The sequence below is a fragment of the Callorhinus ursinus genome, unplaced genomic scaffold (assembly GCF_003265705.2).
Source record: "Callorhinus ursinus isolate GAN/ISIS: 27379988/994484 unplaced genomic scaffold, GSC_fseal_2.0 scaffold1, whole genome shotgun sequence".
Classification (NCBI taxonomy): domain Eukaryota; kingdom Metazoa; phylum Chordata; class Mammalia; order Carnivora; family Otariidae; genus Callorhinus; species Callorhinus ursinus.
The window spans coordinates 145,953,423-145,980,486 of NW_027397063.1; the positions used below are offsets into that span (position 1 = coordinate 145,953,423).

Consider the following 27,064-nt stretch of genomic DNA (forward strand, 5'->3'; position numbering starts at 1 on the left):
CATGCTCTGGGGCTTCTTAGACTTTTCGTGGGATGGACAGAAATACACAAAACTGGCTGTGCTACCCCCCAGCACTCTATGTACCTGTGAGAGGGTTATTATTCTTTGTCCTTCCTCCTATCAAGTGGTGGGATCTCTGGGCCCTCCCCTTGAATCTGGGTGTGCAGCAGAGTCCGGCGGAATTGTGTGGTTCCGAGTCTGCGTCTCACAGGGCCATGCAGGTTCCGCCTGGCTCTACTGGCAAGCTTGCTCGCTCTCTCAGGACCTGGCCGCCGCACCGGAGAGCCAGAGCCTCACAGAACGGCCCCACGGAGTTGCTTCAGTGACAGTCCCACTGGAGCTCAGGCGTCAAGTCACCCCATCCCCAATGCTAGACTGGAGTGAAGGAAACTCCGTATGATTCCAGGATCCTGCAGAGGCCCCAGCTGTCACAGAACAGAGACAGGCCATCCTTCCTACCCGCCCCTGTCCAGATTCCTGATCCATAGCATCATGGGCATCACAAAATAATTGTTTTGTACCACTTATACAAACTTAATTGAATTGCTTTATATACAATAAACAGACAACAACCAAAACAGTACACAATGATGAGAAAGCCCTTTGGGCGAGGAATTCAATACATTGGCACTGGAAAGCTTTTTTGTCCCCCCTTCTTCTTCTGTAAAAGTTTTATTGTGCACAGAGCTGGAGGAGGGGCTGAGTCCTTCTTGGCAGCCTTGGAAGCCTTCCTATGGTGGCTGGGACATTACTCGGCTCCTCGCACTTCCTGGTGTGGATGTGAGTCTGGCCCTTTTCTTGATGAACTTGAGGGCCCACTTGTCCTTGGAGACCTTGAGCAGCTCCTTGGTGCATTGCTCATAGAGGGCAAAGCTGCATACCCACTGAATCATGTCCTGCATGAACTTGGCGTGCTTGGTGAGGTGCTGTGGGTGGTCGTGGTGCGTCAGCTTGCTCACGTTCTTGGTTGTCCTGTGGCCCCTGTTAAGGCCCATGGCCATGGGGTAGCGCAGAGCCATGGCAGTTTCTCTTCAATGGCTGCTGTGGCAGAAGGGCCCTACTTAGGTTTTGAGAACAGGAGTCTTTTCCATAGGCTGGGGCTACCCTCCAATTGCTGCCCACCACCCTCTCCCCCCTCAGCGTCATGTTAACGCTGGAGGGTCTTTTTTTTTTTTTTAGATTTTATTTATTTATTTGACAGAGAGAGACATCGAGAGAGGGAACACAAGCAGGGGGAGTGGCAGAGGGAGAAGCAGGCTTCCCGCTGAGCAGGGAGCCCGAGGTAGGGCTCGATCCTAGGACCCTGGGATCATGACCTGAGCCGAAGGCAGATGCTTAACGACTGAGCCACCCAGGCGTCCCAGTGCTGGAGGGTCTTGACAGATGACACACCTTCACTCTTTGTGGAACCTCCTCTTCCGCCACCAGTCTGTGTCCATGTTTCATACTAGACTGTCTCCTTCCCCTTTGCATTCTTCAGCCAAGCACAGTGCCTGGTCAGGAGAACCAGCTTGTTGAACTGAGCACAAAGGGATACAGGGTAGGGACGGTGCGTCCTAGGTGGCATTTCTTCTCCCCTTGTCCCTCAGACTTCCAGATGATGGCTTACGAGCTTCTGTGGGGGAATGTCATAGGGAAGAATCCAACTAGCATTCAATAAGCACCTACTACATGGCAAGTGCCATCTGAGGTGCGTTTGGGATTACTGCATTGGATTTAAAACCCCATGAGGTGGGGACCCACACGGAAGAGATGAGGAAATTGAAGCTTATAAGTGAATCACTTGCTTGAGACCATGCCAGTGGTAGGTGTTGGAGTGGGAAGAGGAAACTGCATTTTTGTCCCAGAGCCTGTCCTGTTTCAGCTGGGGACACAGTGCTTCTGCTTGGGGGAGTTCAGGGGGAATGAAGCTCGTGGGAGGCTTCCTCACGTGGGAAAGCCCCTTGGGATGCAAGCAGAGCAACTGTGTGGTGTGGAATCTGTTCAGAATCCTCATAGGGCATTTATACTGCTGCTGGGTGTCCAGTTAACAAACATCACTGCCAGAAGGCTGGCGGGCCAGGGACGACCCAGAATGTAGTGCTCAGTCAGACCAAGAGCAGGGCCAGGGCTCAAACCCAGAGCCACCCCCTTTTGTTGTCTGGACACTGACTGGACTTTCCTCACAGCCCACGAGATAGTGGTTCACATCAGCCAGCTAGTCTACCACAGACCAGACGGAATCCTTCACAGTGACTGAAAAAGCGATTTCAGAAAATGACTTTTTTCTCCTAAGGCAAGAAACAAAGACCACACAAGATCATTTCCTATTTGTGTCATTTGACAGAAGATACATTGCTTGTTAGGGAAACAATGAAAAAAACCCAAACTCAGATGAGCACTAAACAATCTCATTCTGAATAAACTGAGTTTGCTGAGAAACAAAGACTGACAGGTTAACACAGACAAAAAGAGAGATGCTCACAGGGGTGGAGCAGGGAGAAGAGGGGACAGGGAACAACTCCGGATGGTGCCAAATGCACTCTGCCACTTCTTTGGTCCTCGCTAGCCTCAAAAACAATGTTCTGAGATTGTCTGGCAGTTTCTTAAAAAGTTAAACACACATTTACCATATGACTAAACAATCAAACATATGACCACACCAAGAATTGTATATGAATGTTCACACCATCATTATTCAGAATAGCCCCACACCTGGAACAATTTAAATGCTCATCAATCGACAAACGGATAAACAAAAGGTGTTGTGTCTGCACAATGGAATACTCCTCAGCAATAAAAAGGAACAGATTCCTGAACACGTTACAGTATGGATGAACCTCACACTCTTGATGCTACGTGAGAGAAGTCAGACACGGAAGGTTGCATGTTGTGATCCCAGTGACAGCAAATTCCTATAAAGGCACAACATGGAGGCAGCAAACAGATCAGCGGTTGCCTGGTGTGGGGGTGGGGATGAAGACTTCCTGCACAGAGAACTTTCTGGGGTGTTCTAAAACTGGATTGTGGTGATGGCTGCATAGCTGCATAAATTTAGTAAAACTCACGAAGACTTACCTTCATATGGTAAATTTTATGGTATGTAAATTACTTTTCAATAAAGCCATCTGTTTATTTTTTATTTTTTTAAGATTTTATTTGAATGAGAGAGAGAGCACGCACGCGTGCACGGGGGTGGGGGCAGAGGGAGAAGCAGACTTCACGCTAAGCAGGGAGTTGGACACAGGGCTCGATCCCAGGACCCTGGGATCATGACCTGAGCCGAAGTCAGAGGCTTAACTGACTGAGCCACCCAGGTGCCCCCAATAAAGCTATTTATTTTTTATTTTTTTTTAAGATTTTTTATTTTTTTGAGAGAGAGCTTATGAGCACAAGCAGGGGCAGGGTGGGGGGCGAGGCAGAGGGGGAGAGGGAGAAGCAGACTCCCTGCTGAGCAGGGAGGCCGCCACAGGGCTCTATCCCAGGACCCCGGGATCATGACCTGGGTGGAAGGCAGACATTTAACTGACCGAGTCACCCAGGTGCCCACGCTCCCCCCGCCCTGCCCAAGCCATTTAAAGCTATTTAAAACAAGATGTTCTGTAGGGCATACAAATCTGGGGTACATCTAAACAAGGGTACAAAGGAAGAGGTCACAATGTTTATCACAAGGATGACTGAGAATGTGCTAATATTCCAAGACCACTGGTGTTATGGTCTGCTCAGAAAGCCCCAGAATATTAAAATCAGCGTAAAGATAGATTTAATATAAAAGGTTTACATAGCAGGCAATAAAGGTGCTACTCTTATTATTTTCAGAGGCAGAATCTGTACACAGAGTTGAGAAATCAGAGTGCCTGAAGGCGCATCAAATTTTTAAAGATTTATTTGTATTTATTATTGAGAGAGAGAGCGAGCAGGGGGTGGGGCAGAGGGAGATAAGCAGACTCCCTGCTGAGTGGGGAGCCCGACGTGGGGCTCAATCCCAGGACTCTGAGATCATGACTTGAGCTGAAATCCAGAGTCAGACACCGACAGGCACCCCCACATATTTTTTAAAGATTTATTTATTTGAGAAAGAGAGTGCCTGTGCAAGTGCAAGCAGGGGGAGGGGCAGAGGGAGAGAGAATCTCAAGCAGATTCCCTGCTGAGTGCAAAACCTAACACGGAGCTCAATCCCAGGACCCTGAGATCATAACCTGAGCTGAAACCAAGAATCAGCAGCTTAACCAACTGAGCCACCCAGGTGCCCAAAAGGTGCATTGTATTTTAAGAATGGCATCATAGGTGAAATATATGCCCTTCTGAGGCGGTATGGAGAGCTGGATGGGATGTGGAGTCCACGGTGGTAAAATTTATGTATCAAGATCTAGTTTCCCGAACACAACACCCTGGACAGGGGATGTGGGGTGCTCTAGGAGGGATTCCCTCACACTGACCAAACACTGGCTTTGGACAGAGACAGACCAGATTGCTGTCCAACTCTGCTTCTCACTGGAGCTGTTCAGTCTTTTCATCTGTCAGACGGGCTTGCTGCCTACCTGAGTGGTTCTGAAGATGGGGCGGAGAGAATGCAAGCACACGCTCTCTCGAGGAGACCCCGCTCCACTGCCTGAGTCTTCTGGAGCCTTGACAGGGAGTGTCTGGAACAGTGCAGGTGCAATTACCAAACACATAACGTTTTGCAAGGAACTGTCTCACATTTCTTTCTAAAGCTTATAACTGGGGACAGTTCTGGAGTATCATTCTGCAAGTTGTTGGTAACCAGCAGTGAAAGGAGGAGTAAAGTAATGAGAACATGAGTCCACGCAGCACCTCTTTCGCCCTGCAGTAAGCCTCAAACATCAAGTGCAGGACATCTAGACAAAGATGCTACGGAAAACGGTCCTAAATAAAGTTCTAGTCTCAGTTTGTCTCAACCCAGAGATGTCTCCTGCAGCTGGCTCAGCCAGAGCTTTGGTACTCCCTGGTGAGTCTCACATATTTGTTATTGATGTCTACGAGACAGGGAAAACGACTCTATCGTGAAAACATGTTGTAGATTAGCATCAAAAATGTCTCCTTTCTTCCTTCTTTAAAATTTTTTACATCTTTTCTGTAAAGGACTTAAAACTTGGGTGAGCAATAAAGAAAAAGTAAACTCTCAAATCCTTACCACCCAGATACGGTCAAGTAACATTTTGGTTTATGTTGTTCCAATCCTTTCCCGTGGGGACATAAGCATGTATTGATATATTATGTGTGCAGTGTGTGCCTGGACACTCGCACCAAAGTGGCTTGGCTTCCAATGCTGTCTCTACCATTTACAGCTGTGTGGCTGGGTAAATCGGGGAAGACGCTAGTACCTTCCTCAGTTCTCTCGAGGGACTAGTGAATGACATCTATGATATGCTTGGAACTGGGCATGGTGTAGGAAAAGTGCTCAACAAATGAGAGCTACTGCCCCATGGCAGGACATGCATATTCTGCAATGCCATGTCCCCGGTATCCGTGTATGCACACACACCCACGTGTATGTGTGTCTACTGACATGCGTTCAGGCCTGTGTTGCACGGATATGTGCAGTTCTGATGTCTAAACACACCAAATGGGACCAAATTTAAGGTAATCTGCTTTTTTCACATAGCAGATCACGAGAGTGTTTTCATTTACAGATCTACATCAGCATTTTCGTGGTTACATGGCATCCCACCGTGCAGAGGTGCCACGTTATGTACACTCTCCATGGCTGATCATTTAGGTGGTTTGCATAATAGTTTTGAATTCTATTTATGGGCCACCTAGTAGACATCACAGAAACACAAAAGGAAGTCAAATGAGGATCAGATAAGCAGTAGTCCACTAGATCAAACCAAGACGATTTTCCATTCCTTTGAACCGCAAGTTAGTGAAGTGGCTTATTCGACCCACTCAAGTCTAGTTATGATTTAAATCAGAACTTATAATTTTCAACATGAAAAACAGTAACATCACTTGAATACAAATTTTATTTCACAAAAAGACAACATGATTCCTCCAAAATAAAAATCAGGAACACCTTTAAAGCTTTCATTCCAACCGGGCAGATGCATCGTGCCTTCTTGTGCCACCACGCTCATCACGCATTCACGGCGGTCCCCGCCGGTGGAGGGCTGTGCACCACGAGGCTGCCCGGAAACCTCCAGAGAAAATGCACATGCTAGATCTATTTTCCAATCAAACTTTCCAGTGAATGTTGGCATTACCCGGGGGGATATGTGAGGTATGTGTAAGGCCGACACTCCAAAGGGTCACAGTGGTTAGCCATCAGACATAGTCCAGTCCCCAGTGTTGATAAGGCAGGTCTGGAGGGGGATGACCAGAGGTCGGGGTGGCACTGATAACCGGCCGGTCCACAAACTCCACAGTGCACAGCTCCGGGCCATTGTCACCACAGGGCGCGTGCTCCAGTTCTAGCACCATGACGGTGTTTGGGGCCGAAGTCACCAGGATGTGCCGTGGCACAAACAGAGTCATCTGGGGGCCCCGCGCTGGCCAGTATCGCCCCAGGTTAAAGCCATTAATCCACACCTGACCCTGGAGAGAGAGAGAGAGAGAGAGAGAAAACCATCAAGCCCAGCTGCACCGACAGCCCTGGGGGTGTCTGACGCTCGGGGCCAGCAATGGCAGGGACAGGAAGCACCCTCACAAAGATGTTCTCGAGACCCAGGCCCACACCAGCCTCAGCGCCCAGACCAGCCTCGGCTCCCACACCCTGCTGAGATGACTGGCTGAGTCGGGCCAGGGCTGGAGGGCAGGAAAAACAAAATGTTGCCCCAGACACCCGTTCCTGCTTCAGGACAATACACGTTTGGTGCTTCTGCCTGGTCGGTATTGGACAGTACCAGACAGCACTGTGGCAGTTTCACCGGGTTTCAGAATGTTGTCCCGGGTGCTGAGGGATTGCTGCCTCCGTATGCCAGGCCCTCCCTGACTTCTCTGTCCACAGAGAAGAACTGCTGAGCTGTCCCCAAGGAGATGAGCTCTAGTTCTTCGCTCCCCCTCCCAAAAGCAGGGCTCAACCATGTCGTCTGCATGCACGGGATGAACACAAGGTCTGCAGCAGCTCGGGAACCCAGGCCCCAGGAGCCATCCTCAAACATGGTGGGAAGGCCACGCTTGCTCCTAGGAGCAGACATGATCCCACATGCTGCAAAGACCATTTCTGTGAGTAGAAGTTCCCTCCCCTATAAAACTGAGAGGAGAGAAACGCCTAAAGAATAGGGACCACATTTGGGTGTGTCTACACAGCCCCCCTGCCTGGCCTAGGGGTTGCTCACAGGGGAGGACTTAACACGTGGCTGAGTAAGTGGAACATTCTATTACAAAGAAAGGGGGGGAGGAGGGAAGATCTCACACACACACACACACACACACACACACAAAGAATGAATATATGGGAGATGAAGGAAGGAAGGAATAAAGGGAGAAGGGAAGGAGGGAGAAGTAAAGAAATTGCTATCCACAGTGGCCGCCCTGGATATGGACACCCTGGACACCTCCGCCGTGGGGTCACCTGCTGAGCCCTGACTCCTGCACACTTCATGACCCAGCTGCTGCCGCTCACCTAGAGCGACTCAGTTGCTCACTTTGGGTATTTTTCAGCCTCCAGGTGTCCCCTTTATTCTCCCTGCCTCTGGATTTCCTCCCTGGGTTCCCATCTTAGTCCTGCTACTTCCTGGCTGCCGGACGTCAGGCAGGTGACTGGGGACAGCAGAGAAAGCAGCGCTGTCTGGCAGTCAGCATGGTGGCTGGTGCTGGGGACAGAGCCCAGGGAGCATCAGGCTTCTCACACTAACATAAAAAGATCTTGGCACTCACATGCCTACAAAGGAGGCCAGTGATTGAAAACCATCTGTCTGTTGAATTAAGTCATTTAGAGAAAGGATGACAGTTTCACGGTTCTCAGAACTATTTTACTCTTGTTTTTACCACGGGATATGCTCTCTCAATCCTTCCTCCCGGGCATGGGCAATGACAGCTTTACCAGGTCCTTATCAGCTGAAGATCTGCCGGGGGCCTTGTTTTTGCAATAGTAGAGAAGAGCAGCACTTCACTTTCGAAGCTGAGGGGGAGACAGGTTCAGAGGGAGAGCAGCGGGAGGGCTATGAGCGGCCCGCAGGCTTCACAGGTGTCCTGACCAAGGCCACACCCACTCCCGACCCAATGACCAGGTAGACTAAGTGCAGGCCTGATTCCCTCTCGCCTGAAATTCCCTTTCATGAGGATCCAAGGGACCGTCCCTCACATCCCTTGTACTGAATCGGGCACGTCCATCTGGAAAGCCGGGAACCATTTCCCTGAATCCCCTTCGCCAGAGGGTTTTGGGTTGGATGAGCTCTCCTCAAAAGAGGGCCCTGTTTCAGACTGGGCATGTGGAAGGGAAGCGGAGGCCACTGCTCTTGGGGGGTTATCTCAGACACATGGCTGACAGAACCAGGGGAACCTGCAGGTTCAGCCTGTCCTCGCTCCTCTGCTTCATCTCTGGCTCATCTTCCTAAATGCTGCCCTGCCAACCAGTTGTGCAGTAGCCTCCCTGGGCAGCAGTCCCAAAGACCTCCTTGTGAGCTCCCCAAAGTACTACTCTGGCAGCTAGACTTGCTTCTGAGGGGCCCCAGGGCCGGCTTGACCAGCTTGGCAGGGATCTTAGTGCGTCTGCCTTTGATTCCCTGGCCCCTCTCTAACTTTCACTTTCCTGGCTCATCCTACATTCGTGTGAGGTCTCACTCCTACTAGGGAATACTCATATCTCCACACACTGCACTGTGACAGACAGACAAGATCCCAAACTGTCGCTCCTAGTTGCTGATCAAAGTTGATAGGATTTTTCTCCTAATTGCTACCTTAATTCTGGACACAGCATGATCTAGTCCAGTTATTCTTTTCTCCCCCAAATGATCACCTGTGGCCCATGTGGGCCTTCCACTCCCATACGAACTCTGCCTCCTGGCCCACCCAGATGATGCCCCAGGATGTGGGCATCGTGCCTTGCATATCCCCTCTAACTTTCCCCGAACCCAGGGTTATACCTTCGGTGGCCTTGGTTAATTCTGGAAAGCTGTGAACTTCTCCAGGACAAAATGTCCCTCCACTCTCAGCTCCTAACAGAATGGGCATTAAATGAAGTTTAAGGTGGCCTAGATGCCCTTCCAGGACAGGAATAAAGCATTTGGAAAGAACAAACAAGGAATTTGGAAAGAATGGGTCACAGGCCCATAGCTCTGAAGCACCCGGCTGAACGGAACTCTCTGCAATGATGGAATGTTCCACACTGCCCCAACACAGCAGCAACTTGGCAATGGCTACTGAGGGCTCGAAATGTGGCTACTGTGAGGAGGAACTGAATTTTCGCTTTTCATTAATTCGCATTTAAACCTAAACAGCCATGTGTGGCTAGCACAGTGGTGGAATGGTGAGGTGCCTGGCATTTCATTGTCAGACCACAATGTCTCTGCTTCTCTCAGCCCTCACAGCCATCTTCTAGAGAAAGTCATAATCAATGCTGTCTCAGACTCCTGCAGCCTCCTCACAGGTCCCCCGACTCCCTTCATTAACTCTAGAACTGAGGCTCACCCAGCAGCAAAATGAAAATCAGATGATTTGGGGGCGTTCTTGCCTCCGACCTCCTCCCCACGGGCCCCAGGCGACTGGTGCCTGCTTCCTCCCCACCCAGTCTGCACCACTCTCTCCCCACCTGCCCACTCAGATCCCCACTGGACTTTTCCTCATCACCTGGACACACCAAGCTCGTCTCCCCTGTGTAGTAACTGTTCCCGCCACCTGAGGGCTGTTCTCCCAGATCCCGAGCCTTCTGATGGCAGAGATCTCAACCCCACCAGCACCTCAGGGACAGGAGCCGTGGACATCCTCAATCCTGGGTGTTCCAGTCCAGGTCACACACTACCCCCTCAGGCTCTTCTTTTCTTCCAGTTTATTGTCATTGTTTGATCTTTGTATCATTTGTTTGGTCATTGGCTTATCAGCTATTTCAAGCACAGATTCTATGAAGGAAAAAACTTGGTCTATCTTGCTCACAATGAGACTCTCAGCGCTCAGCACAGTGACAGTTTATACCTAGCAGCACCCGTTAGGGAAGACTGGCTGAAAATCCTGCCTGAGGACAGATTCTACGAAGGGGTGACATGAAGTCCAACTGAAAGAATATTCCAGGCTCCTCTGCTCCCAGCTTAACAGTTTTAGAGAATCCTGCTCTCTGGGAAGAAAAATAAAATATTTGCATTGCTCCTTGATTAGTGCTGTGATTTTTTTAGTTATAAAAAATTACTTTGAAAAGACCCAAATTTTAAGAAAACCTGGGTGGCTCAGTTGGTTAAACATCTGCCTTCGGCTCAGGTCATGATTCCAGGACCCTGGGATCAAGCCCGGCATCTGGCTCCCTGCTCCACAGGGAGCCTGCTTCTCCCTCTCTCTCTGCCCCTCCCCCCTGCTTGTGCGCTCTCTCTCTCTGTCAAATAAATAGAATCTTTTTTTTAAAAAAAGTCAAATTTTTAAAAATTCTATTTAAAAATACACACACTGACTATTGTTTCTCTTTAAAAAGTTATGCTGAAGTTATTGGGGGCAGGAGGAAAGTATGCACATGTTAGTAAAAGTAGACTCACTCTTAATACAGTGAGCCCCACTGGGGCCCAGCATTTCTAGAGTGAACACCAATGGCTTCTGGGGCTTTGTGGGGGCTGTCCCAGCTAAAATAGTTCCATGACAAAGTCTGACTTTCTCTGACCATGGCTTGACCCCTGGCAGACTCCCCACTCTGCTATTATCACCAAGGTGATAATAGTTCCGATAAATGTTAGGTTCCGGGAAATATGTGACCTTCTTTGTTAATCAGACAAAAGTGTGTCTGTTCTAAATTCTCTAGATAAGCACAATCCTCGAACTTAAAGCAAAAATTTCAATGCTGTTTTAAGTCACAATTTAAAAATTTTCAAATGTGCTTCAGTGTTCCTTCAAAGACAACAAACTCCAGTTGAACACACTGACTCGGTCAATATCTGAAAGAAGTCATGGAGACACCTAGAGGACTTAAAAGTGGAACAGACCAAGGTCCATTTCTCAAGGTTAAAAGGCTCTCACCACATACAATTAATGAGTAATTGTGATGTTACCTTGGGAGAAAGAAAAGAAAAAGAATTTTTTTAAAAAAAGGTAAAATAGTGAGGGGCTTGCTTAGAGAAGATGGTAAAGAGATTCCACTGCACAGCAGTGCACGGGAGAAAATGAATTCTCCGCTTCCTTTAGACCCAAAAGGGTCTGCAGCTGATGCAAACCACACTCCCTGCTTCCTCCTTGGTCTTGGAGCATTACAGAACTCTATGATCTCCCTGTATTTTATGACAGACGTAACTAGAATTAAAGCCACGAAAAAATATTAGCATAAAAGATGAATCACTTTTTCCTTTTTTTACAAACCCCACACATAAATTCCTTTCCTTCTCAGCCCCCAAAGGTCCAGCACTGCTTGACCCTTTTAAGAGCAGCTCACCTAACAATGGGCATCATGCTGCCTCACATATCTGGAACAAAGCTACGAACTGCTGAGTAAAAACTGCTGTATATTGGGCACCTGACTGGCTCAGTCAGTTAAACATCTGCCTTCGGCTCAGGTCATGATCCCAGGGTTCTGGGATCGAGTCCCACATCGGGCTCCCTGCTGAGCAGGGAGCCTGCTTCTCCCTCTCCCTCTGCCTGCCACTCTGCCTACTTGTGCTCTCTCTCTGTCAAATAAATGAATAAAATCTTAAAAAAAAATGCTGTATATTTGTTACAAAATAACATACACCCAAAATTGCAGGAGACCCCCCCCTTCAACTCAGAGCCTCTTTACTCCTGTTTACACGTAATTCTCACAAGTTTGTTACTAAAATTTTAAACATATTTAAATTTGTTTTTTTTAAAGTAAGCTCTAAGCCCAATGTGGGGCTTGAACTCATGACCCCGAGATCAAGAGTTGCATGCTCTATGGACTGAGCCAGCCAGGCACCCCGCTTGGATGCCAAATTAATATCTATTCGTGGAAAGAAGTTTGATTATTTAGTTTCCAAGCTCACAGGACTTGTGACTAGGAAACAATGAATTAGATGGAAATAGTAGACTTTGTAGGGGGTAAAAATAACTATAAATCAGGCCCAAAAAGCTTAAAAAGCATTATCAGATTCAGAATGAAAGTAGGGTCAACAGGGCTAAGACTTGGGGCAGGTTGCAGAAATGGTCCCAGTTCTCTGCAGCTCCCCCTATCAAGAGACAGAATCTGTTCCTCCCTCCTGTGAATCTGGCTGGTCTAGTGCCTTGCTCTGGCCAAAGAACATGGAAGAAATGACTTGTGATTTCTGACTTGGGCCTTAAGAAGCCTTGTACCTCGGCATTCTTCCTCTGAACACTGCCGGTCACCACATGAACGAGTCTGGGATAGCTTGCTGGATGATGAGAGAGACATGGCCCAATCTCCTCGGTCACCTCGGTGGAGAGAGAGCTAACATCTGGGAACACAGCCTCCTCGCTGACCAGAAGGGCATGGCCGGCTGAGACCAGCAGAACTGCCCAGTTTGCCAACACTCAAAATGACAAGCTGAATGAATTGTCATTCATTTAAACCACTAAGGTCTGATGGTTTGTTATATGGCAAAAGCTAACCGATACACATCAAGGTGCATTAGCATGCTACTTTTCAGTAAAGGAAATAATGTTTATAAACCCAATTTAAAAACAGAGTCATTTTCTAGTATTCAGTTCCTCTTTTACTAATCAGTCACCAGATCCCGTCAGGGCTGCCCAGCAGTATTTGTGCCCCTCTCGGGGTTGTTGTAAATGACTAAGTGGGAGGACATACATAAGCACTCAGCCCAGTGACATGCAGTAAGCGCTCAATAAATGTAGCCGGTAGGGGAATTTCCCACAGTGGGACCCTTGCCCCCACCCCCACTGCTACACTGACGTCCCAGCTTCATTCCTTCTCCCTGGACCGCTTCTCCAGCAGAAGAGCAGATGTCAGGGCTAATGAAGAGGAAGAGGTGGGTTTTATTCATAGCAGGCTGGAGGTGCCTGGGAGAGTTCCAACGGCGGCCAACACTGGTGGTTGGATATGGTTCTCATAAACCGGGTCCTCAAAAATGCTGGGCTGGAGCTGGGAATTGGGGTGTTGCTGGCACATCTGGGAGGACGACATCCCTTGGAAGTGTTAGAAAGGGGCTCAGGATCAAGTCCTGAGGACTGCAGCATGAGAGCTGAAAGAGAAGCCTGAGAAGGAAGAAAGAGGAGGACGGAAACCCTGGAGGAATTCCGCACAGAAGTCAGGAGAAGGGTTTCCAGGGAGGAAGCGGTTCCTCATATCAGACGTTACTTGCCAAGATGTCAAGTAAGACACAGCCTGAGAAATATCCGGGGGCCATGTCAACAGGTGGTGTTGGCAACAACAGCTTCAGAGGAGTGTGGGGGCAGAAGGGAGTTCCTCCCCATGGCCCTCCAGAGTTAGTTCTACTGACTGAGTCCTTTCCCAGAAGCTCCAAAGGTGGCACAGGTACCCCACCTCTGCATTCTCATTACAAGCACTGAATATATGAATAGATACCTTTTGTTTTAGAGATTGTATTTATTTATTTAGAGAGAGCATGGGCTGGGGGGTAGGGGTAGAGGGAGAGAAAGAATCGCAAGCAGACTCTGTGCTGAGCGTGGGGCTTGAACTCATGACCCTGGATCATGACCTGAGCCAAAATCAAGAGTCTGATGCTTAACCAAATGAGTCACCCAGGCGCCCCTGAATATATACCTTTGCTTGCAGCCCACCTCCCGATTTGTACAGACTTCTATGTATAGACTCAAGACCCACAGGTCTTCTATAGGATGGCTATTAGGTCTGGTAACATAGAGAACATGATTTCATTGTATTGAATGTAGCTTTACTTATTTATTTATTTTTGCTATGTTCCAGACTTGATGGCCACTTCCTCTTGGAGATTAGATGATTAGTAAATACTTGAAGCTGAACATGTCTAAAACAGAGCTTCTGATCCCCGCCAGCACCCTGCCTGCCCTGCTCCAGCCTTCCCACCTCAGAAACTAACCACACCCACCCCTCCCACTACACGGGCCCCAAACTCTGGTGTCGTCCTTGACTACATTCTCTTGAACACCACACAGGCTCCTTCAGCAAACCTTGCCTTTTCTTTTCAGTATGAATCTTGCACTTTACTTCACCAGTACCCAAGCCCACAGCTTCTTGTAGGATTGCTATACTAGCTTCCCATCAGGAATTCCTGCATCAAGCTTTGCCCTCCTATAATCCATTCCCACTGAGGAGTGAGCTTTCAAAGCCAGTCAGCTCTTTGACTCTCTGCTTACTACCACCACCGGAGTGAGGAAAAGCCAAAATCTCCACCCCCTGACTTGGCCAACCCCCATGCCAACCCCTCATCTCCCACACTCTCCCCCTTGCTCACAGGATCTTTCTCTCTGGGCCTTCCCACTCGCTGCTTCCTGGCTCCAGAACGTTCCTCCTCTGGCTCCTCACATGGATGACTCGGTCTCATCCTTCAGGTCTCAATGGCTACCTTCTTCTAGAGGCACCCTTGATCACTCCTTATGTGGTGGCTTCAAAATATGTTCATACATTCTTCACACTTTTCCCTTCAAAAGGCAGAATCTAATTCCTATCCCAAGAACAGGGACTGGACTCAATGACTCTCTTTTAACTAACTGAACGTGATGAAGGCCATGTGACTTCCAAGGCTAGTTTCAGCCTGGCTCTCTCTTTCCTAGATCTCTCCCTCTGGGGAAAGCCAGTCACCATGTCATGAGGACACTCAAGCAACCTATGGAGAGGCCTGTATGGGGAAGAACTGAGACCTCCTGCCAACAGCCAGCCCCAACCTGGCAGCCATGGGAGTGAGCCACCTTGGAAGTGGGTTGTCCTGAGCCAGTCAAGCCTTCAGATGTAGCCCTGGCTGATAGCTTGACTTCATGAGAGACCCTGATCCAAAACCACCAGGCCAAGCTGGTCTCAAATTCCAGACCCACAGAAACTGTGAGCCTAATAAATGCTTATCATAGTTTTAAGCCACTAAATTTTAGGGTAAAATTTATTACAGAGCAACAGATAACTATTATGCCATATAAAATAGCAACATGTTCACCCCTATACCTCACTTTAGATCACATCATCACCTTTCTTTCTAATTGTTATCACTGTCTGAAATTATAGCATTTAATTATGATATCTTCCCCAGTAGCAGTGCCCTTGCCTATCCTGCTCACATGCTGAATACCAGTCACCAAGTACTTCATAGTTTCTTGTACTTCCTACGCACTGTTGCCATATTTGATCATAACACTTTGATGCTTAAAATTGCCCCTAGTTCTACAAAGGTCTCAAGGTAATATCCAAATTCCTTGATATATGAGGCCATGAAATCACCTTTCCAACTGTACTTTCTAGCACTCCCTTTCTGGCTCCTTCTAGGATGTTTTCTGTGACACCAACCAATTCTCCAATTCTCTGGACACCAGCTTCATGTCCAACAATTCAATTATGACATCACCTACCTGGAGCTGAGGTCAGATCCCATAAGTTAAAAGGGCTCTGACCCACACTTCTGAACTACCAGCTACAAATTAGGGGTTCTTATAACCTCCTCCTCAGGCTCATAATTTCCTAGAATGGTGCACAGAACACAGGAAACATTTTACTTACAATTGCCCTCACCAGGTGTACCTTCCAGCACCTGGATGTGTTCACTCACCAAAAGTTCTAGAGTTTTTACAGAGCTCCATCTCCAGCCCCCAATCCCTACCCCAAGAAGTCAGAGGTTAGGGGGTGGAGCTGAAAGTTCCAATCCTTTGATCACTTGGTTTTTCTGGTGATCAGGTCCCACTGGCACCAGAAAGACCAAATGAGGAAGCTATTAGAAATTTCAAAAAAAGCAAGATGCAGAAATAATTTAAATATATGAAGGGATTTTTGTCAGCCTTTTTTTTTTTTTTTTTAAGATTTTATTTGAGAGAGAGAGAGCACAAGCAAGGGGAACGGCAGAGGGAGAGGGAGATGTAGACTCCCTAGTGAGCAGGGAGCCCAATGAAGGGCTTGATCCTGGGACCCTGGGATCATGACCTGAGCTGAAGGCAGACGCTTAACTGACTGAGCCACCCAGGAACCCTGTCAGCCCTTTGTTAGAAATTCTTTTATTTCATGATTTTTTACATCTTGAAAGAGGGAATACTTGCCTTTAAAAAATAAAATTACTTTTAGTCAGTATTCTATTTGGATTCTTAGCTTTCAAAGCATAATTCTGGTCGAGGAAAGTGGGACATGACTCCACCACTCTCATCATCATGCTCTGTTCTGCACCCAAACCTACCCCGAGAGGATAATAAATGCAGGAAGGCTGTGGCGGATATGGCTATGGAACTTGGGCACAGCATATGGAGGAGAGACAAAGAGCACAGATGCACGGCAGTGGCCGAACAGGACACCTAAAGTATAGTACACGTGACCCAGCCAGCACACCGCCTATCTTAGGGAGCTTGTGGTCAGGTAAGAGTTCTGTGCAGCCGAAACACTGGCCTGTGTCTCCTGGAAAGAGCAAAACATGCCTGACCACTTCCCACTGTAATCCCAGTTTGATGGTTGGGCATTTAATCAGAAAGCCACATCCTAACCAGAAGTGATTTTTTTTTAATCGCCCTTATCAGCGACTTTGTTCACTAAATCAAGGCAGTTTCTTTACATCAACTGAAGAGCACAAGCCCAGAGGCTGGGACAGGTCCTCCCTGATGGAGGAGGGCAGCAGAGGCTTAGCGTGTCCAGAGGCAGGGTCCTAGGAATGGCTCCAGCTTCACGTGTCATTTGGTCCACCCCTACACCCACCCCCACACCTGCCAAAGTGCTCATTCTCCCAAAAGCCAGAACTCAGTGCTCTGTGGGGTGGGTTCTGTTTGTTCTGCATCTGCTGATCTTTTAGAACCTCAGAAGCTGGCCTGGGACTGTCCTCAGTAAGAGGGACAACTGTTCACCAGAAAACAACAGAAAACAGAGGGACACCTAGTGGCTCAGTCGTTTAAGCGTCTGCCTTCAGCTCAGGTCATGATCCCGGGGTCCTGGGATTGAGCCCTGCATCATCACTGGGTTCCCTGCTCAGTGGGGAGTCTGCGTCTCCCTCTCCCTCTGCCGCTCCCCCTGCTTGTGTTCTCTCTCTCTCTCTCAAATAAAATCTTAAAAAAAAAAAAGAACAGAAAACAGTATGAACAGTATGCACTGTCTTACATGTATGTCCGACCTTTGGACCCACGTAACCCAGGTCCACAAATCCTATAGATGGGCCTTCTTGTCTGCTCTATTAAGATATACTTCACACCTCATACAATTCACTCATCTCGAGTATACAATTCAGCGGCTGTGAGAACACTACAGAGCTATGCAACCATCACCACAAGCAATTTTAGAATATTTTCATCACTCCAAACGGAAACGCTGCACTCCCCATCCTCCCTCCCCACACCGCTCCTTCCTTGCTCTAGGCTACCACTGATTTTTCTGTGTCTGTAGATTTGCCTATTCTGAACATTTCATATAAATGGAACCTTCCACATGTGTGGCTTGTGATTGGGTCCTTCCATTTAACATGCTTTCAAGGTTCATCCATGTTGTAACATACATGATTACTTCATTTCTTTTTATGGCAAATTTATTTTCCATTACTATATATATAATAAACATTTTGTTTATTCATTCCAGTGGATGGACATTTGAACTTTTCCACCTTCTGGTTGATTCTGGGTAATTCTGGATAATGCCAACTTGACCATTTGTGTGCTAATGTTTGAGGGGACATATGCATTCCATGGGCTTTTGGGGTTCCAAACCTTCTGACACATTTGGAAATATCACGTGTCTATGTACCTTCCAAACATGAAGGTGCATCCATCAGATTGACAAGATTAGTGCAGAGCCCCTGTCTACATACTTAGCATAGCTCCTCATTGGCCTTCCAGGCCCTGTACATTGCTGCCTGCCTTTCCCCGAGGGCCCGCAAGTCGGACGGACTTGAGGGTCAGGGAGCTGTACTCCCACCTACTTCTGCTCCTCATGCAAGTTCCTTAGCTCCCTTGAGCTGCTCCTCTGCAAACTAGAGCTAATGACAGGACATCGCACTCCTCCTGCTCTTTTGGTGATTACAGAGGTCATGTCTCCAAAGTGCTGAGCACAACGCCTGGGTCAGGCACTCTCGGGCGTGACACCTTTATGACCTGGCCAAGGTGAAGCCCCTCTGACTTCCAAAGATGTCTCGTGCTTTTCCACGTCTGCACCTTTGCATCTACCATTCGCCCACTTAAAAATTCCCTCCTTGACAAAACTCCCTCTGACTCCCCCGGGGAAGGGCTGTCCGTCTGTCAGGTCTGCTTCCACCTGAGTCACCCTGCTCTTCTCATTGTTCCTGTCATGCACAGCTTCTCTTTCTGCTTCACATCTCCTGAAAGTTCTTTCTCTTAAAGCACGAAACTGATACCACCTGCGGAGCAATGGTTTGTCTTCTCGTCCGCCTTGGCCCTGTACCCACAGCACCCTGCAAAGCCCCTCATCACCTACAGAGCTGCCTGAGGGCTTCCACTCCTCCCACCTGCTTTCTTCTCCAGGGTGGGGGGTGGTGGCACCCAGGGGTGGAGGAGCTCAGCAACACAGACACCTGGGCACCCTTCCACCTAGAGCATTTACAGAGCAGCCAGGCCCCGGGAGGTGAGCAGGATGGTGAAAAAGCTGAGCACTTTAAAAAAAAATGCCCCTTCTGCAGCTTATGACCCAGTGGGTAAAACGGAGGTGCCAGCCGAAGTGTGATGAGTCCAGGTGGGGCACAGGGGGGGCTCAAGGGAGGGCTGGACTAAGGGTCTAGGAAGGCTTCTTAGAGGAGTTAAGGCTGGTCTTGACAGATGAATGTGTGACGCTGGGTGGGCAGAGTGAGGGAGTGAAAAAGCATGAACAAGGGAGATCTACGACACAGCAGGACACCGAGAGGGAAAAGGCGACCAGGAGGGAGGGGAGGAAAGGAGGGAGCAAGGGAGGAAGAACAAGCCGGCTGGCTAAAGTGGGAAGATCCAAAGAGGGCTTTAGTTTGTTTTGGGGTCTTAGAGCCCCCAGATGTCACTTCTTGGCTGCAACCCGGAAGTTGGCAGAGGAGACCAAAAGGCTGACACAATGCAGGACAGGAGGTTCCAGAGCAGGATCCTGGCCTGGAGGAAGAAGGTGGGGAGGGGATTCAGAGGTTAGACTTCCTCCTAGGGCCACTGGGCAGGAAGTGAGGGCAGAGGCCGAGATAAGTCTGACAGGAAGCTGGGGGAACAAAGGAGTTACACTTGACAGCAGTCAAGGAGGGTGAGTGGGTGGGGGAGGAGTACGGTGGCTAAGGGGAGAGGTGAAGGTTAGAAAGACCAGCTGGAGAAGGGGGAAGAGACCAAAGACTGCTGGGCAAGTAGGGGGCCTCCAGAGGCTGGAGAGAGTGAAGGGATAGGGGCCCTGCTGAACCTGCTGGAGAGGCCCCCTGGCAGTGCTCAGTCACTGGTGAAGGAGCAAAGGCCGATTGTGGACCCACTCAAAATAGAGGATGAACAAGGAGACAGAGTGGAAGGTCAAGGGGCCCAGTGGATTGATGGCTTTTAAAAAAGATTAGTGGTGACGTCTAGACTGGATAGGGAAGAACTGTGGCCTTAATGGGGGAGAGTTTCAGGTCATCAATAAGATCCAAGAGCAGGCTGGAGGGCATGAGAGTCTGGGGGATTGAAACACCTGGCAAGAGAGAGGATATCACAGCTTAAAATTCTGGAGGTACGTTCACCAAGATATACCATGTGCTCGGTCATGAAACAAGTTTCAATAAATTTAAGAAGACCATGGAACCATCACCACAATTTAATTTTGGAACATTTCCATCATCCCCAAAAGAAACCCCATATCTACTTGCAGTCACTCTCCATTCCCACCATCAGCCCCCGACAACTATCAACCTACTTTTTCTCCTCTACAGATTTGCCTTTTCTGAACATTCCATATAAATGGAATCCTACAGCATGTGGTCTTTTATGTCTGGCTTCTTTTGCTTAGCATGTTTTTCAGATTCATCCACATTGTAGCGTGTAACAGTAGGTTGTTCCGTTTTACTGTGGGACACTATTCCTTTGTATGGATATACCACATTTTATTTACCCATTAATCAGCTGATGGACATTTGAATTACATCCAGTTTGGGGTTATTATGAATTATGCTGCTCTGAATATTTGCGTATAAGTCTTTGGGTAGACACAGGTTTCCATTTCTCTCGGGTATACACCCAGAAGTGGAACTCCTCAGTCCTATGGTAATTCCATGTTTAACCTTTGAAGAAACCTCCAAACCGTGTTCCCCAAGTGTTTGTATCATTTCCACAAGTGACATAGGAAGGTTCTCATTTCTCTCTATCCTTGCCAAAATTTGTTATTGTCTATCTTTTATTAGTATAGCCATTCTAGTGGGTATGAAGTAGTATTTCACTGTGGTTATGATTTGTACTTTTCTAATGATTAATGATGTTGAGAGCATTATACATGCACTTATCAGCCATTTGTATATCTCCTTTGGTGAAATTTGCACATTTTTTGACTGGGTTGTTTACCTTCCTATTATTGAGTTATAAGAATTCTCGATGTATTCTAGAAATAAATCCTTTGCTAGACATATGATTTTCTCCCAGTCTGTGGCTTGGATTTTCATTTTCTTAATGATTTCTTTTGAACAGCAAACATTTTTAATTTTGATGAACTCCAATTTATCACTTTTTCCTTTAAGGATCATGCTTTAGGTGTCAAATCTAAAAAGTTTTTCCCTAGGGGTGCTTGGGTGGCTCAGTTGTTAAGCATCTGCCTTCAGCTCAGGTCAAGATCCCAGGGTCCTGGGATCAAGCCCCACATCGGGCTCCCTGCTCAGCAGGAAGTCTGCTTCTCCCTCTCCCACTCCCCCTGCCTGTGTTCTCTCTCTCGCTGTCTCTCTCTCTCTGTCAAACAAATAAATAAATAAAATCTTTAAAAAAAAAAAAGTCTTTGCCTAATTGAAGGTCATAGACTTTCTTCCTTCTTCTAGAGGAGTTTTATAGAGAAATTAAATTAGAAATCAATAAAAATAAGATGCTAAAAAAACCCTTACAAATATATGGAAATTAAATAACACATTTGTAAATAATCTATGAGATTATTTTTTTGAGAGAGAGAGAGGATGCGGGAGTGGGGAGGGAGACGGAGAGAGAGAATCTTAAGCAGACTGCACGTTCAGTGCAGAGCCTGACGTGGGGCTCAATCTCACAACCCTGAGATCGTGACCTGAGCCAAAAAGAGTCGGACACTTAACTGACTGAGCCACCCAGGAGCCCCAAAAGGACATTTCTTAAACAAATGTTGTGCGCATCTTTTTCCCTCTTAAAAGCGATTTATATACTTTTCTCCTCTTCTTCTTCAGAGTCAAAATTCTCAAAAACAATGTTTATATTCAAGTATCCAAATTTATGCTCCCGGGGCGCCTGGGTGGCTCAGTCGTTAAGCGTCTGCCTTCGGCTCAGGTCATGATCCCAGGGTCCTGGGATTGAGCCCCGCATCGGGCTCCCTGCTCCACGGGAAGCCTGCTTCTCCCTCTCCCACTCCCCCTGCTTGTGTTCCCTCTCTCGCTGTCTCTCTGTCAAATAAATAAATAAAATCTTTAAAAAAAACCACACACACATTTACGTTCCCAAGTTTGTTCCTTTATCTGACACTCCTCAGTAGCATGCAATGCAGCCTGTGGATGCCCCACTCCCATACACTTGCTGAGGGTCCCAGGGAGCTCCGTGTTACTACATCCAGTAGAAAAGCTCCTGTCTTTCACTCATCCCCTCAGCAGCACAAATGCCAGTTTTCCTCCTCACTCTCTGCCGGCCATGTTTGTGCCTCTTTTCTTCCTTCTGCATCCTTTCTCCTTAGAGGATCTCCACCATCCCATGTCTTCAATGACCATCCACACACAGATGATCTGATACCTATATTCCCAGCCCAGATCCCTCCTCTGACTTCTCCACCCACAGATCCCACAGCCCTCCTCCAGTATCTTCTCTCAGCTGTTCTCAAAGGCCTCTCAAACTCAATCTGTCCAAATCCAACTCATGATCTCCCCCTCCTAGCCCATGTTTTCCTCTGAAAACTCTTCTTTCAATAAATGGTACCATCTGCCCAGCTACCAGCCTGGGACCTAAGAGTCATCCAGGACATGTCCTTCTCTTTAAACCCCAATAACCAATCCATCAGTACATCTCAATGATTTAACGTCACACATCTCTCAGATAGTTGGTGTCATCTCCATCTTGGCTCCCACCATCCTAGTCTCTCCCTGAGACTATGGGCCAGTCACCTAGATAGCTTCCCCAAATCCACAGGTGCCCTCCCCCAGCCCTCTCTGTACCCTGGGGTCAGACAGGTTTGTCCCATCACAATCATGTGATGGCACCCTTCTGCTTCAAAGGCTCTCAACACAAAGACAAAACTTTAATGTGGTTTAATTGGCCTATTCCAATCTCATCTCTACCCACTTTCTAGTCTTCTCTCTGAACCACACTCCACACCTAAACCCCACATTCGGGTCCTTTACCAGGTCCTCAAGCTCCTCATTTCCCCTATGACCACATGGCCTTCACACATGCTATCTCCTCTGCCTGGAATATGTTTCCTTCCCCCTTTTGCCACATTAATTCCTTCTTATCCTTCGTATCTCTGTCAAGCATCACTCCCACAGGGAAGGCTTCACTGACCTTCCTGACAAGGTCAAATGCCCCAGTTACTATCAACTCCAATATTTCTTCTTACCACTCACTGCAGCTGCAGTCTCGCCATTTAATTTGGGTGATTATATGATTTGGGTCTGTCTCCCCAACTAGCATGTAAGTTCCATGAGGGCAAGTCATTGTATCCTTAGTGTTCATCGTTGTATCCTTAGCACCTGGCACAAAGCTTGGGCACATAGTGGCCAGTGAAAAATACTTGTTGAATGAATATTTTCACCCAAGATGAAAACAGGACTGAAGTAAAGAAGACAACAGTGAAGGAAGACATGCAAACATCTTCAAAGAATAAAGAGGGGGGAGGGTGACCAGGCAGTAAAATGGCCAAGGAAGAGCTGAAGATCATGCAGACAGTGGTGGATGTCCCCAGGGTGTAGGGCTGGTGGGGTGTTGTGGGGGTACAGAGGTAAGCCCGGATGAAAGAAAAACAAGTTCTCCCAGTGATTCACCCCTTTGCCTGGACCAAATCTTCTTCAAGAGAAAGAGAAAGTGTCCCTCATAAGCAGTATCCAAAGGAGCTAGAGTTTTTCTTAGAGGAAGCAAGAAAGCCATCATTTGCTCAAGGAAGTTGTCAGTCAGTGAAAATGGGGCAGAAGGTACATATTCAAGCTGGCCATCGAGTCTCTGAAGATCGGCCAAGGTCCCACTACTGAGGAATGGATAAACTAACACGGAAAGCCCTCCACTCCCGAACTGTCACACAGCATCTCATTAGCAGCTCTTTTTGATTCTGTATCACTTTCCACGAAGACACGTACCTTGGTCCATCCAGGAAATTGGATAAAGGTGTCCTGGGGCAAGTCTGGGATCCCACTGGGAATAGAGAAGTTCCCCATATAAAAAGCCGGCAGTGTGTAGTTAGATGAGCTGTGGGCCAAGGCTTTATCATGACAGCCACTGTTACAGCCATGCCAGTCTCCCAGGTGTCTGCGCACCGCATCCTCAGTGTCCAGTGGGAAGATCATCCAGTCCGTGAGGATTTTGGAACCAAGGGTCAGGTTAGAAATAAGACCCTGTAAAGGAGAAACAGAGCAATGAGCTGGGGTGGGAAGCAAAAGGCTTCGAGTGTCTCCGTGTCCCTCCCTGAATTCGTGGGGAGAACAAATTAGGATATGAAACACCAACAGTAAGTGAGACTCAAACTGTGCATACGTCAAAGTGACATCTGGCTTGAGGCCAGAGCTTTTGACCCCATGACCCCCGATCTTCACAGTGTTTGGTTCAGAGTCACCGCTGAATGGAAGGAAAGATGGCATCTGAGGCATGGGAGAATGAATGGAGTCAGGAATGCAGCAGGACACTTAGCCACTGTAATGGGGGCTGGGGGGGACAGACTCTGCCCCCTCATATGACCAAGAGCAAGTCTTGGCATAAGCCCCTCAGCAGCACTCATGGGATGATGACGCCTGAGCCCATTCACCCACTGTGGGACTCAGTGAGGTACCATAAAAACGAGGATACTTTGATATCTGTGGAAGGATAGAAAGGGGAAGGTGAACAGTTGATCTATTCGTCCAGTGGGGTCAGTAGGCAGGGGTGTCCACGGCGCCGGCCACCGCACTGAAGCCTATGCTCACGGCTCACCTAGCTTCCGCTCTCCTGCCTTTTATACGGTGAACTTCTTCATTCCCCAGGAGATCCCAAATTCATCCCAGGACAACTCTCAGTACCAAGTCTCAACTGCCCACTTAGTAATTCAATAAACATGAACCAGGCAGCTATGTGCGGGTCCCTTGCTGGGTACTGGGACCCAGAGACTACACAAGAATCCCTGCCACTCCGTGTGTCAACATGGCCTGTTGACAGCCAAGCAGGAAGGCCACTAACTACAGCCTGAGCACAAGGACTTTAACAGGGACATTTCTACTGGAGGTAAAGGTTGCCTCTCACAGCCGTTCTCTAAGAGGTTGATTGCCTTGCCTCTGAGCTGCACCAAGAGGGTCAGGAAGTAGCCCCATACACCAGTTCTGTCCTAGAGCGGGTGGTACCATCAATCCTTCGATGCAGGTCTTCTCTTCTCTAGCAGATGGTGAGCCACCTGTGGGGAAGCCTGTATCTCAACATCTTTGCATGCCCCAAAGCACCTTACGGAGCATCTTGCAGAGTATGAGCTTAACAAATTTGCTGAATAATGCTCGAAAAATGTTTTCCAAGGAACAACATTCGGGCTAGGGCTAGACACCTGGACACAGAGTAACCAGCAGGGGTGAGAGGCCGTGCATCAAGGGAAAGGCTTTCTACGATTCAAGACTTTGTCATGGATTGTCCACACCCAGAAAACAGAGCAGACCAAATGCTAGGCTGGCTTTGTCGGCGACCAAGTGCCTTTCGAAAGTGAGCTGGGTTTGTTAAGCAAAGAAGCAGCACGGTGGAGTCGCTTCCTCCTTCTGTTTCTTTCTACCGGGTGACTGAACCTGAACAAAAAGCAAGGGTTCTCTTTGCAAAGCACAGTTTTCTCATCACCTGCAGAGGAAAATAGGTCTTCAAAATAACCCAACTCTGAAGTTGCAAAACAAATCACAGTAGGTTCACTCGCCAAACTTGGCAAAGTGTGCAAGCTTTTAAAAATCACTTCTGTGTGTGAACAGGGCTGGAGGAAAATAAGGTATATATGAGTTTTTAAATGGCTTTACAGAACCTTCCTCGGGTGGCACAGGCACAGTTCTGTCAACCTTTGAACCTCACTCCTGACAGTGAGGTTGGTCCTACCTTAAAATCATTGATATATCTGCCATAGTTCACACGTCCCATGTTCTCCACCAGAAGGTCCAGAGAGGCTCCAGCTTTCCCAGTGATGTTCAGAGTGATCACCTCACTTCGATCCAGGACTCCCTGGGGCACCTGAGGGGTCAGAGTCCAGTGGGAATTAGCTGGGGTGAGAAGGTCAGCAGAGCAGGGCTTGCTCAGTCATCACACTCATTTTCTTGTCTCGAAGGGTCACCGGACTCGGGAGGCAATGCTCTGATGGCCCCTTTGCCCAAGTCACCGGCTGGGTGGTCAAGTGTCCCCCACACTGCTTCTGAACCAGGCAACTCAGCAGATGCAGCTCTGAGCAAGGGAAGCTCTAGGCTAGCTTCCTTTGCTCTGGGGTGTTCTGCTGCACATCTATTTTTAATAGGAAGGGAGTGGAGGCAAAAATTCCAGGAGGGGGTCCCGGCCACAGGAACTGCTTTGTGTTCTCACAGCACAAAAAGCAGTCATGAGAAGCAGCTTCTAAACAGCGAGGAGAAATGAGACAAAATCAGATAAATGAGATAAAATCAGAGAGTTAGGTGGAGTAGTCTCACCTCAAAATACCTGATATGGTGCATTAACCACGTGAATTATGTAAGAGAGTGAGAAAAAAACAACAGTTATTTTAGCAGCAACATATTCCTAACTTTTTGAAAGGGGAAGTTTTTTTTTTTTTTTAAATGAAGCTACACTGACTATAATTCACTAACACAACCCCTAAAATGGAATTCAAGAAACTGCCATCAGTACACACATGGGCAATATACACATAATGTCCTAGAAACTTGCTCCCGCTGAAATGAAAGCCTTTGATCACAAGAGAATGGAAACATTTTAATTTAAAATTTTCTGAACAAATTGCCTCAGTTCGAACAATCTCTTTATGTGTTCTTTCACACGATTATTTCAGCGTGTCTTTGCTGTGTTAGGAGACGATCTCTGTGTACTGTAGCGATCGTTATCATGAACAGCGCTCTAGAATGGGATTTCTCAGGCAGGATGAAGGCGCAGGGTTAAATGAATTAGCGCTCTGGCATGTACGACATGGACCCTGTCCCCAAGGAGCGAAGGAGACATAGGCAACATTCTGTGATGGGGCAGAGAGGGTGGCATGGACTGGGGAGACAAGGTAGGTCTCTGAGAAGAGCGGAGCCTTGAGCACTCCCCTCCAGGTTTAGATGGGTGAGGGGGTGTATTCCAGGCAGAGGGAGCATGGGTGAGGCCACGTCGGCAAGCAAGGGGGCACAGCAAAGGGACATCAAGAGGAGGCGCAGAGCCCGAGTTTGGAAAGGTGGGCAATGGCCTGGAATGCCACATTACCAAGTGCAGACCACACGTCACCCTGCTGGGGCAAACAAGCACACGGCTCAGAGACAGCTCTTACCCCATCCACGGCGACATAGGCCCGGTCGTGGACTCCACTGAGGGGTGAGGACAGGGGTGTGGGGTCACTGCAGTCTTGAGGAAGCATTGTTCGGTACAGCACAAACCCAAAATA

At 48.0% G+C, this 27,064-nt stretch overlaps 1 protein-coding gene and 1 pseudogene across 3 annotated transcripts in view; both read right to left on the reverse strand.

Moving 5' to 3' along the window:
• Positions 1 to 616: 616 nt before the first annotated feature.
• On the reverse strand, positions 617 to 1,601 carry LOC112820410 (large ribosomal subunit protein eL36 pseudogene; annotated as a pseudogene).
• A 4,347-nt stretch (positions 1,602 to 5,948) lies between these two features.
• The window catches only part of GLB1 (galactosidase beta 1), an 85,822-nt gene continuing 64,706 nt past the window's right edge, over positions 5,949 to 27,064 (reverse strand). For all 3 annotated transcript variants that reach the window (XM_025884753.2, XM_025884746.2, XM_025884738.2), the window contains 4 exons: positions 26,951 to 27,064; positions 25,543 to 25,674; positions 23,592 to 23,846; positions 5,949 to 6,534 (listed from right to left, as the gene is read on the reverse strand). In XM_025884753.2, the coding sequence (XP_025740538.1) occupies positions 6,265 to 6,534; positions 23,592 to 23,846; positions 25,543 to 25,674; positions 26,951 to 27,064 (771 nt within the window). In that variant the 3' untranslated portion in view covers positions 5,949 to 6,264. The remainder of the gene's footprint in view (positions 6,535 to 23,591; positions 23,847 to 25,542; positions 25,675 to 26,950) is intronic.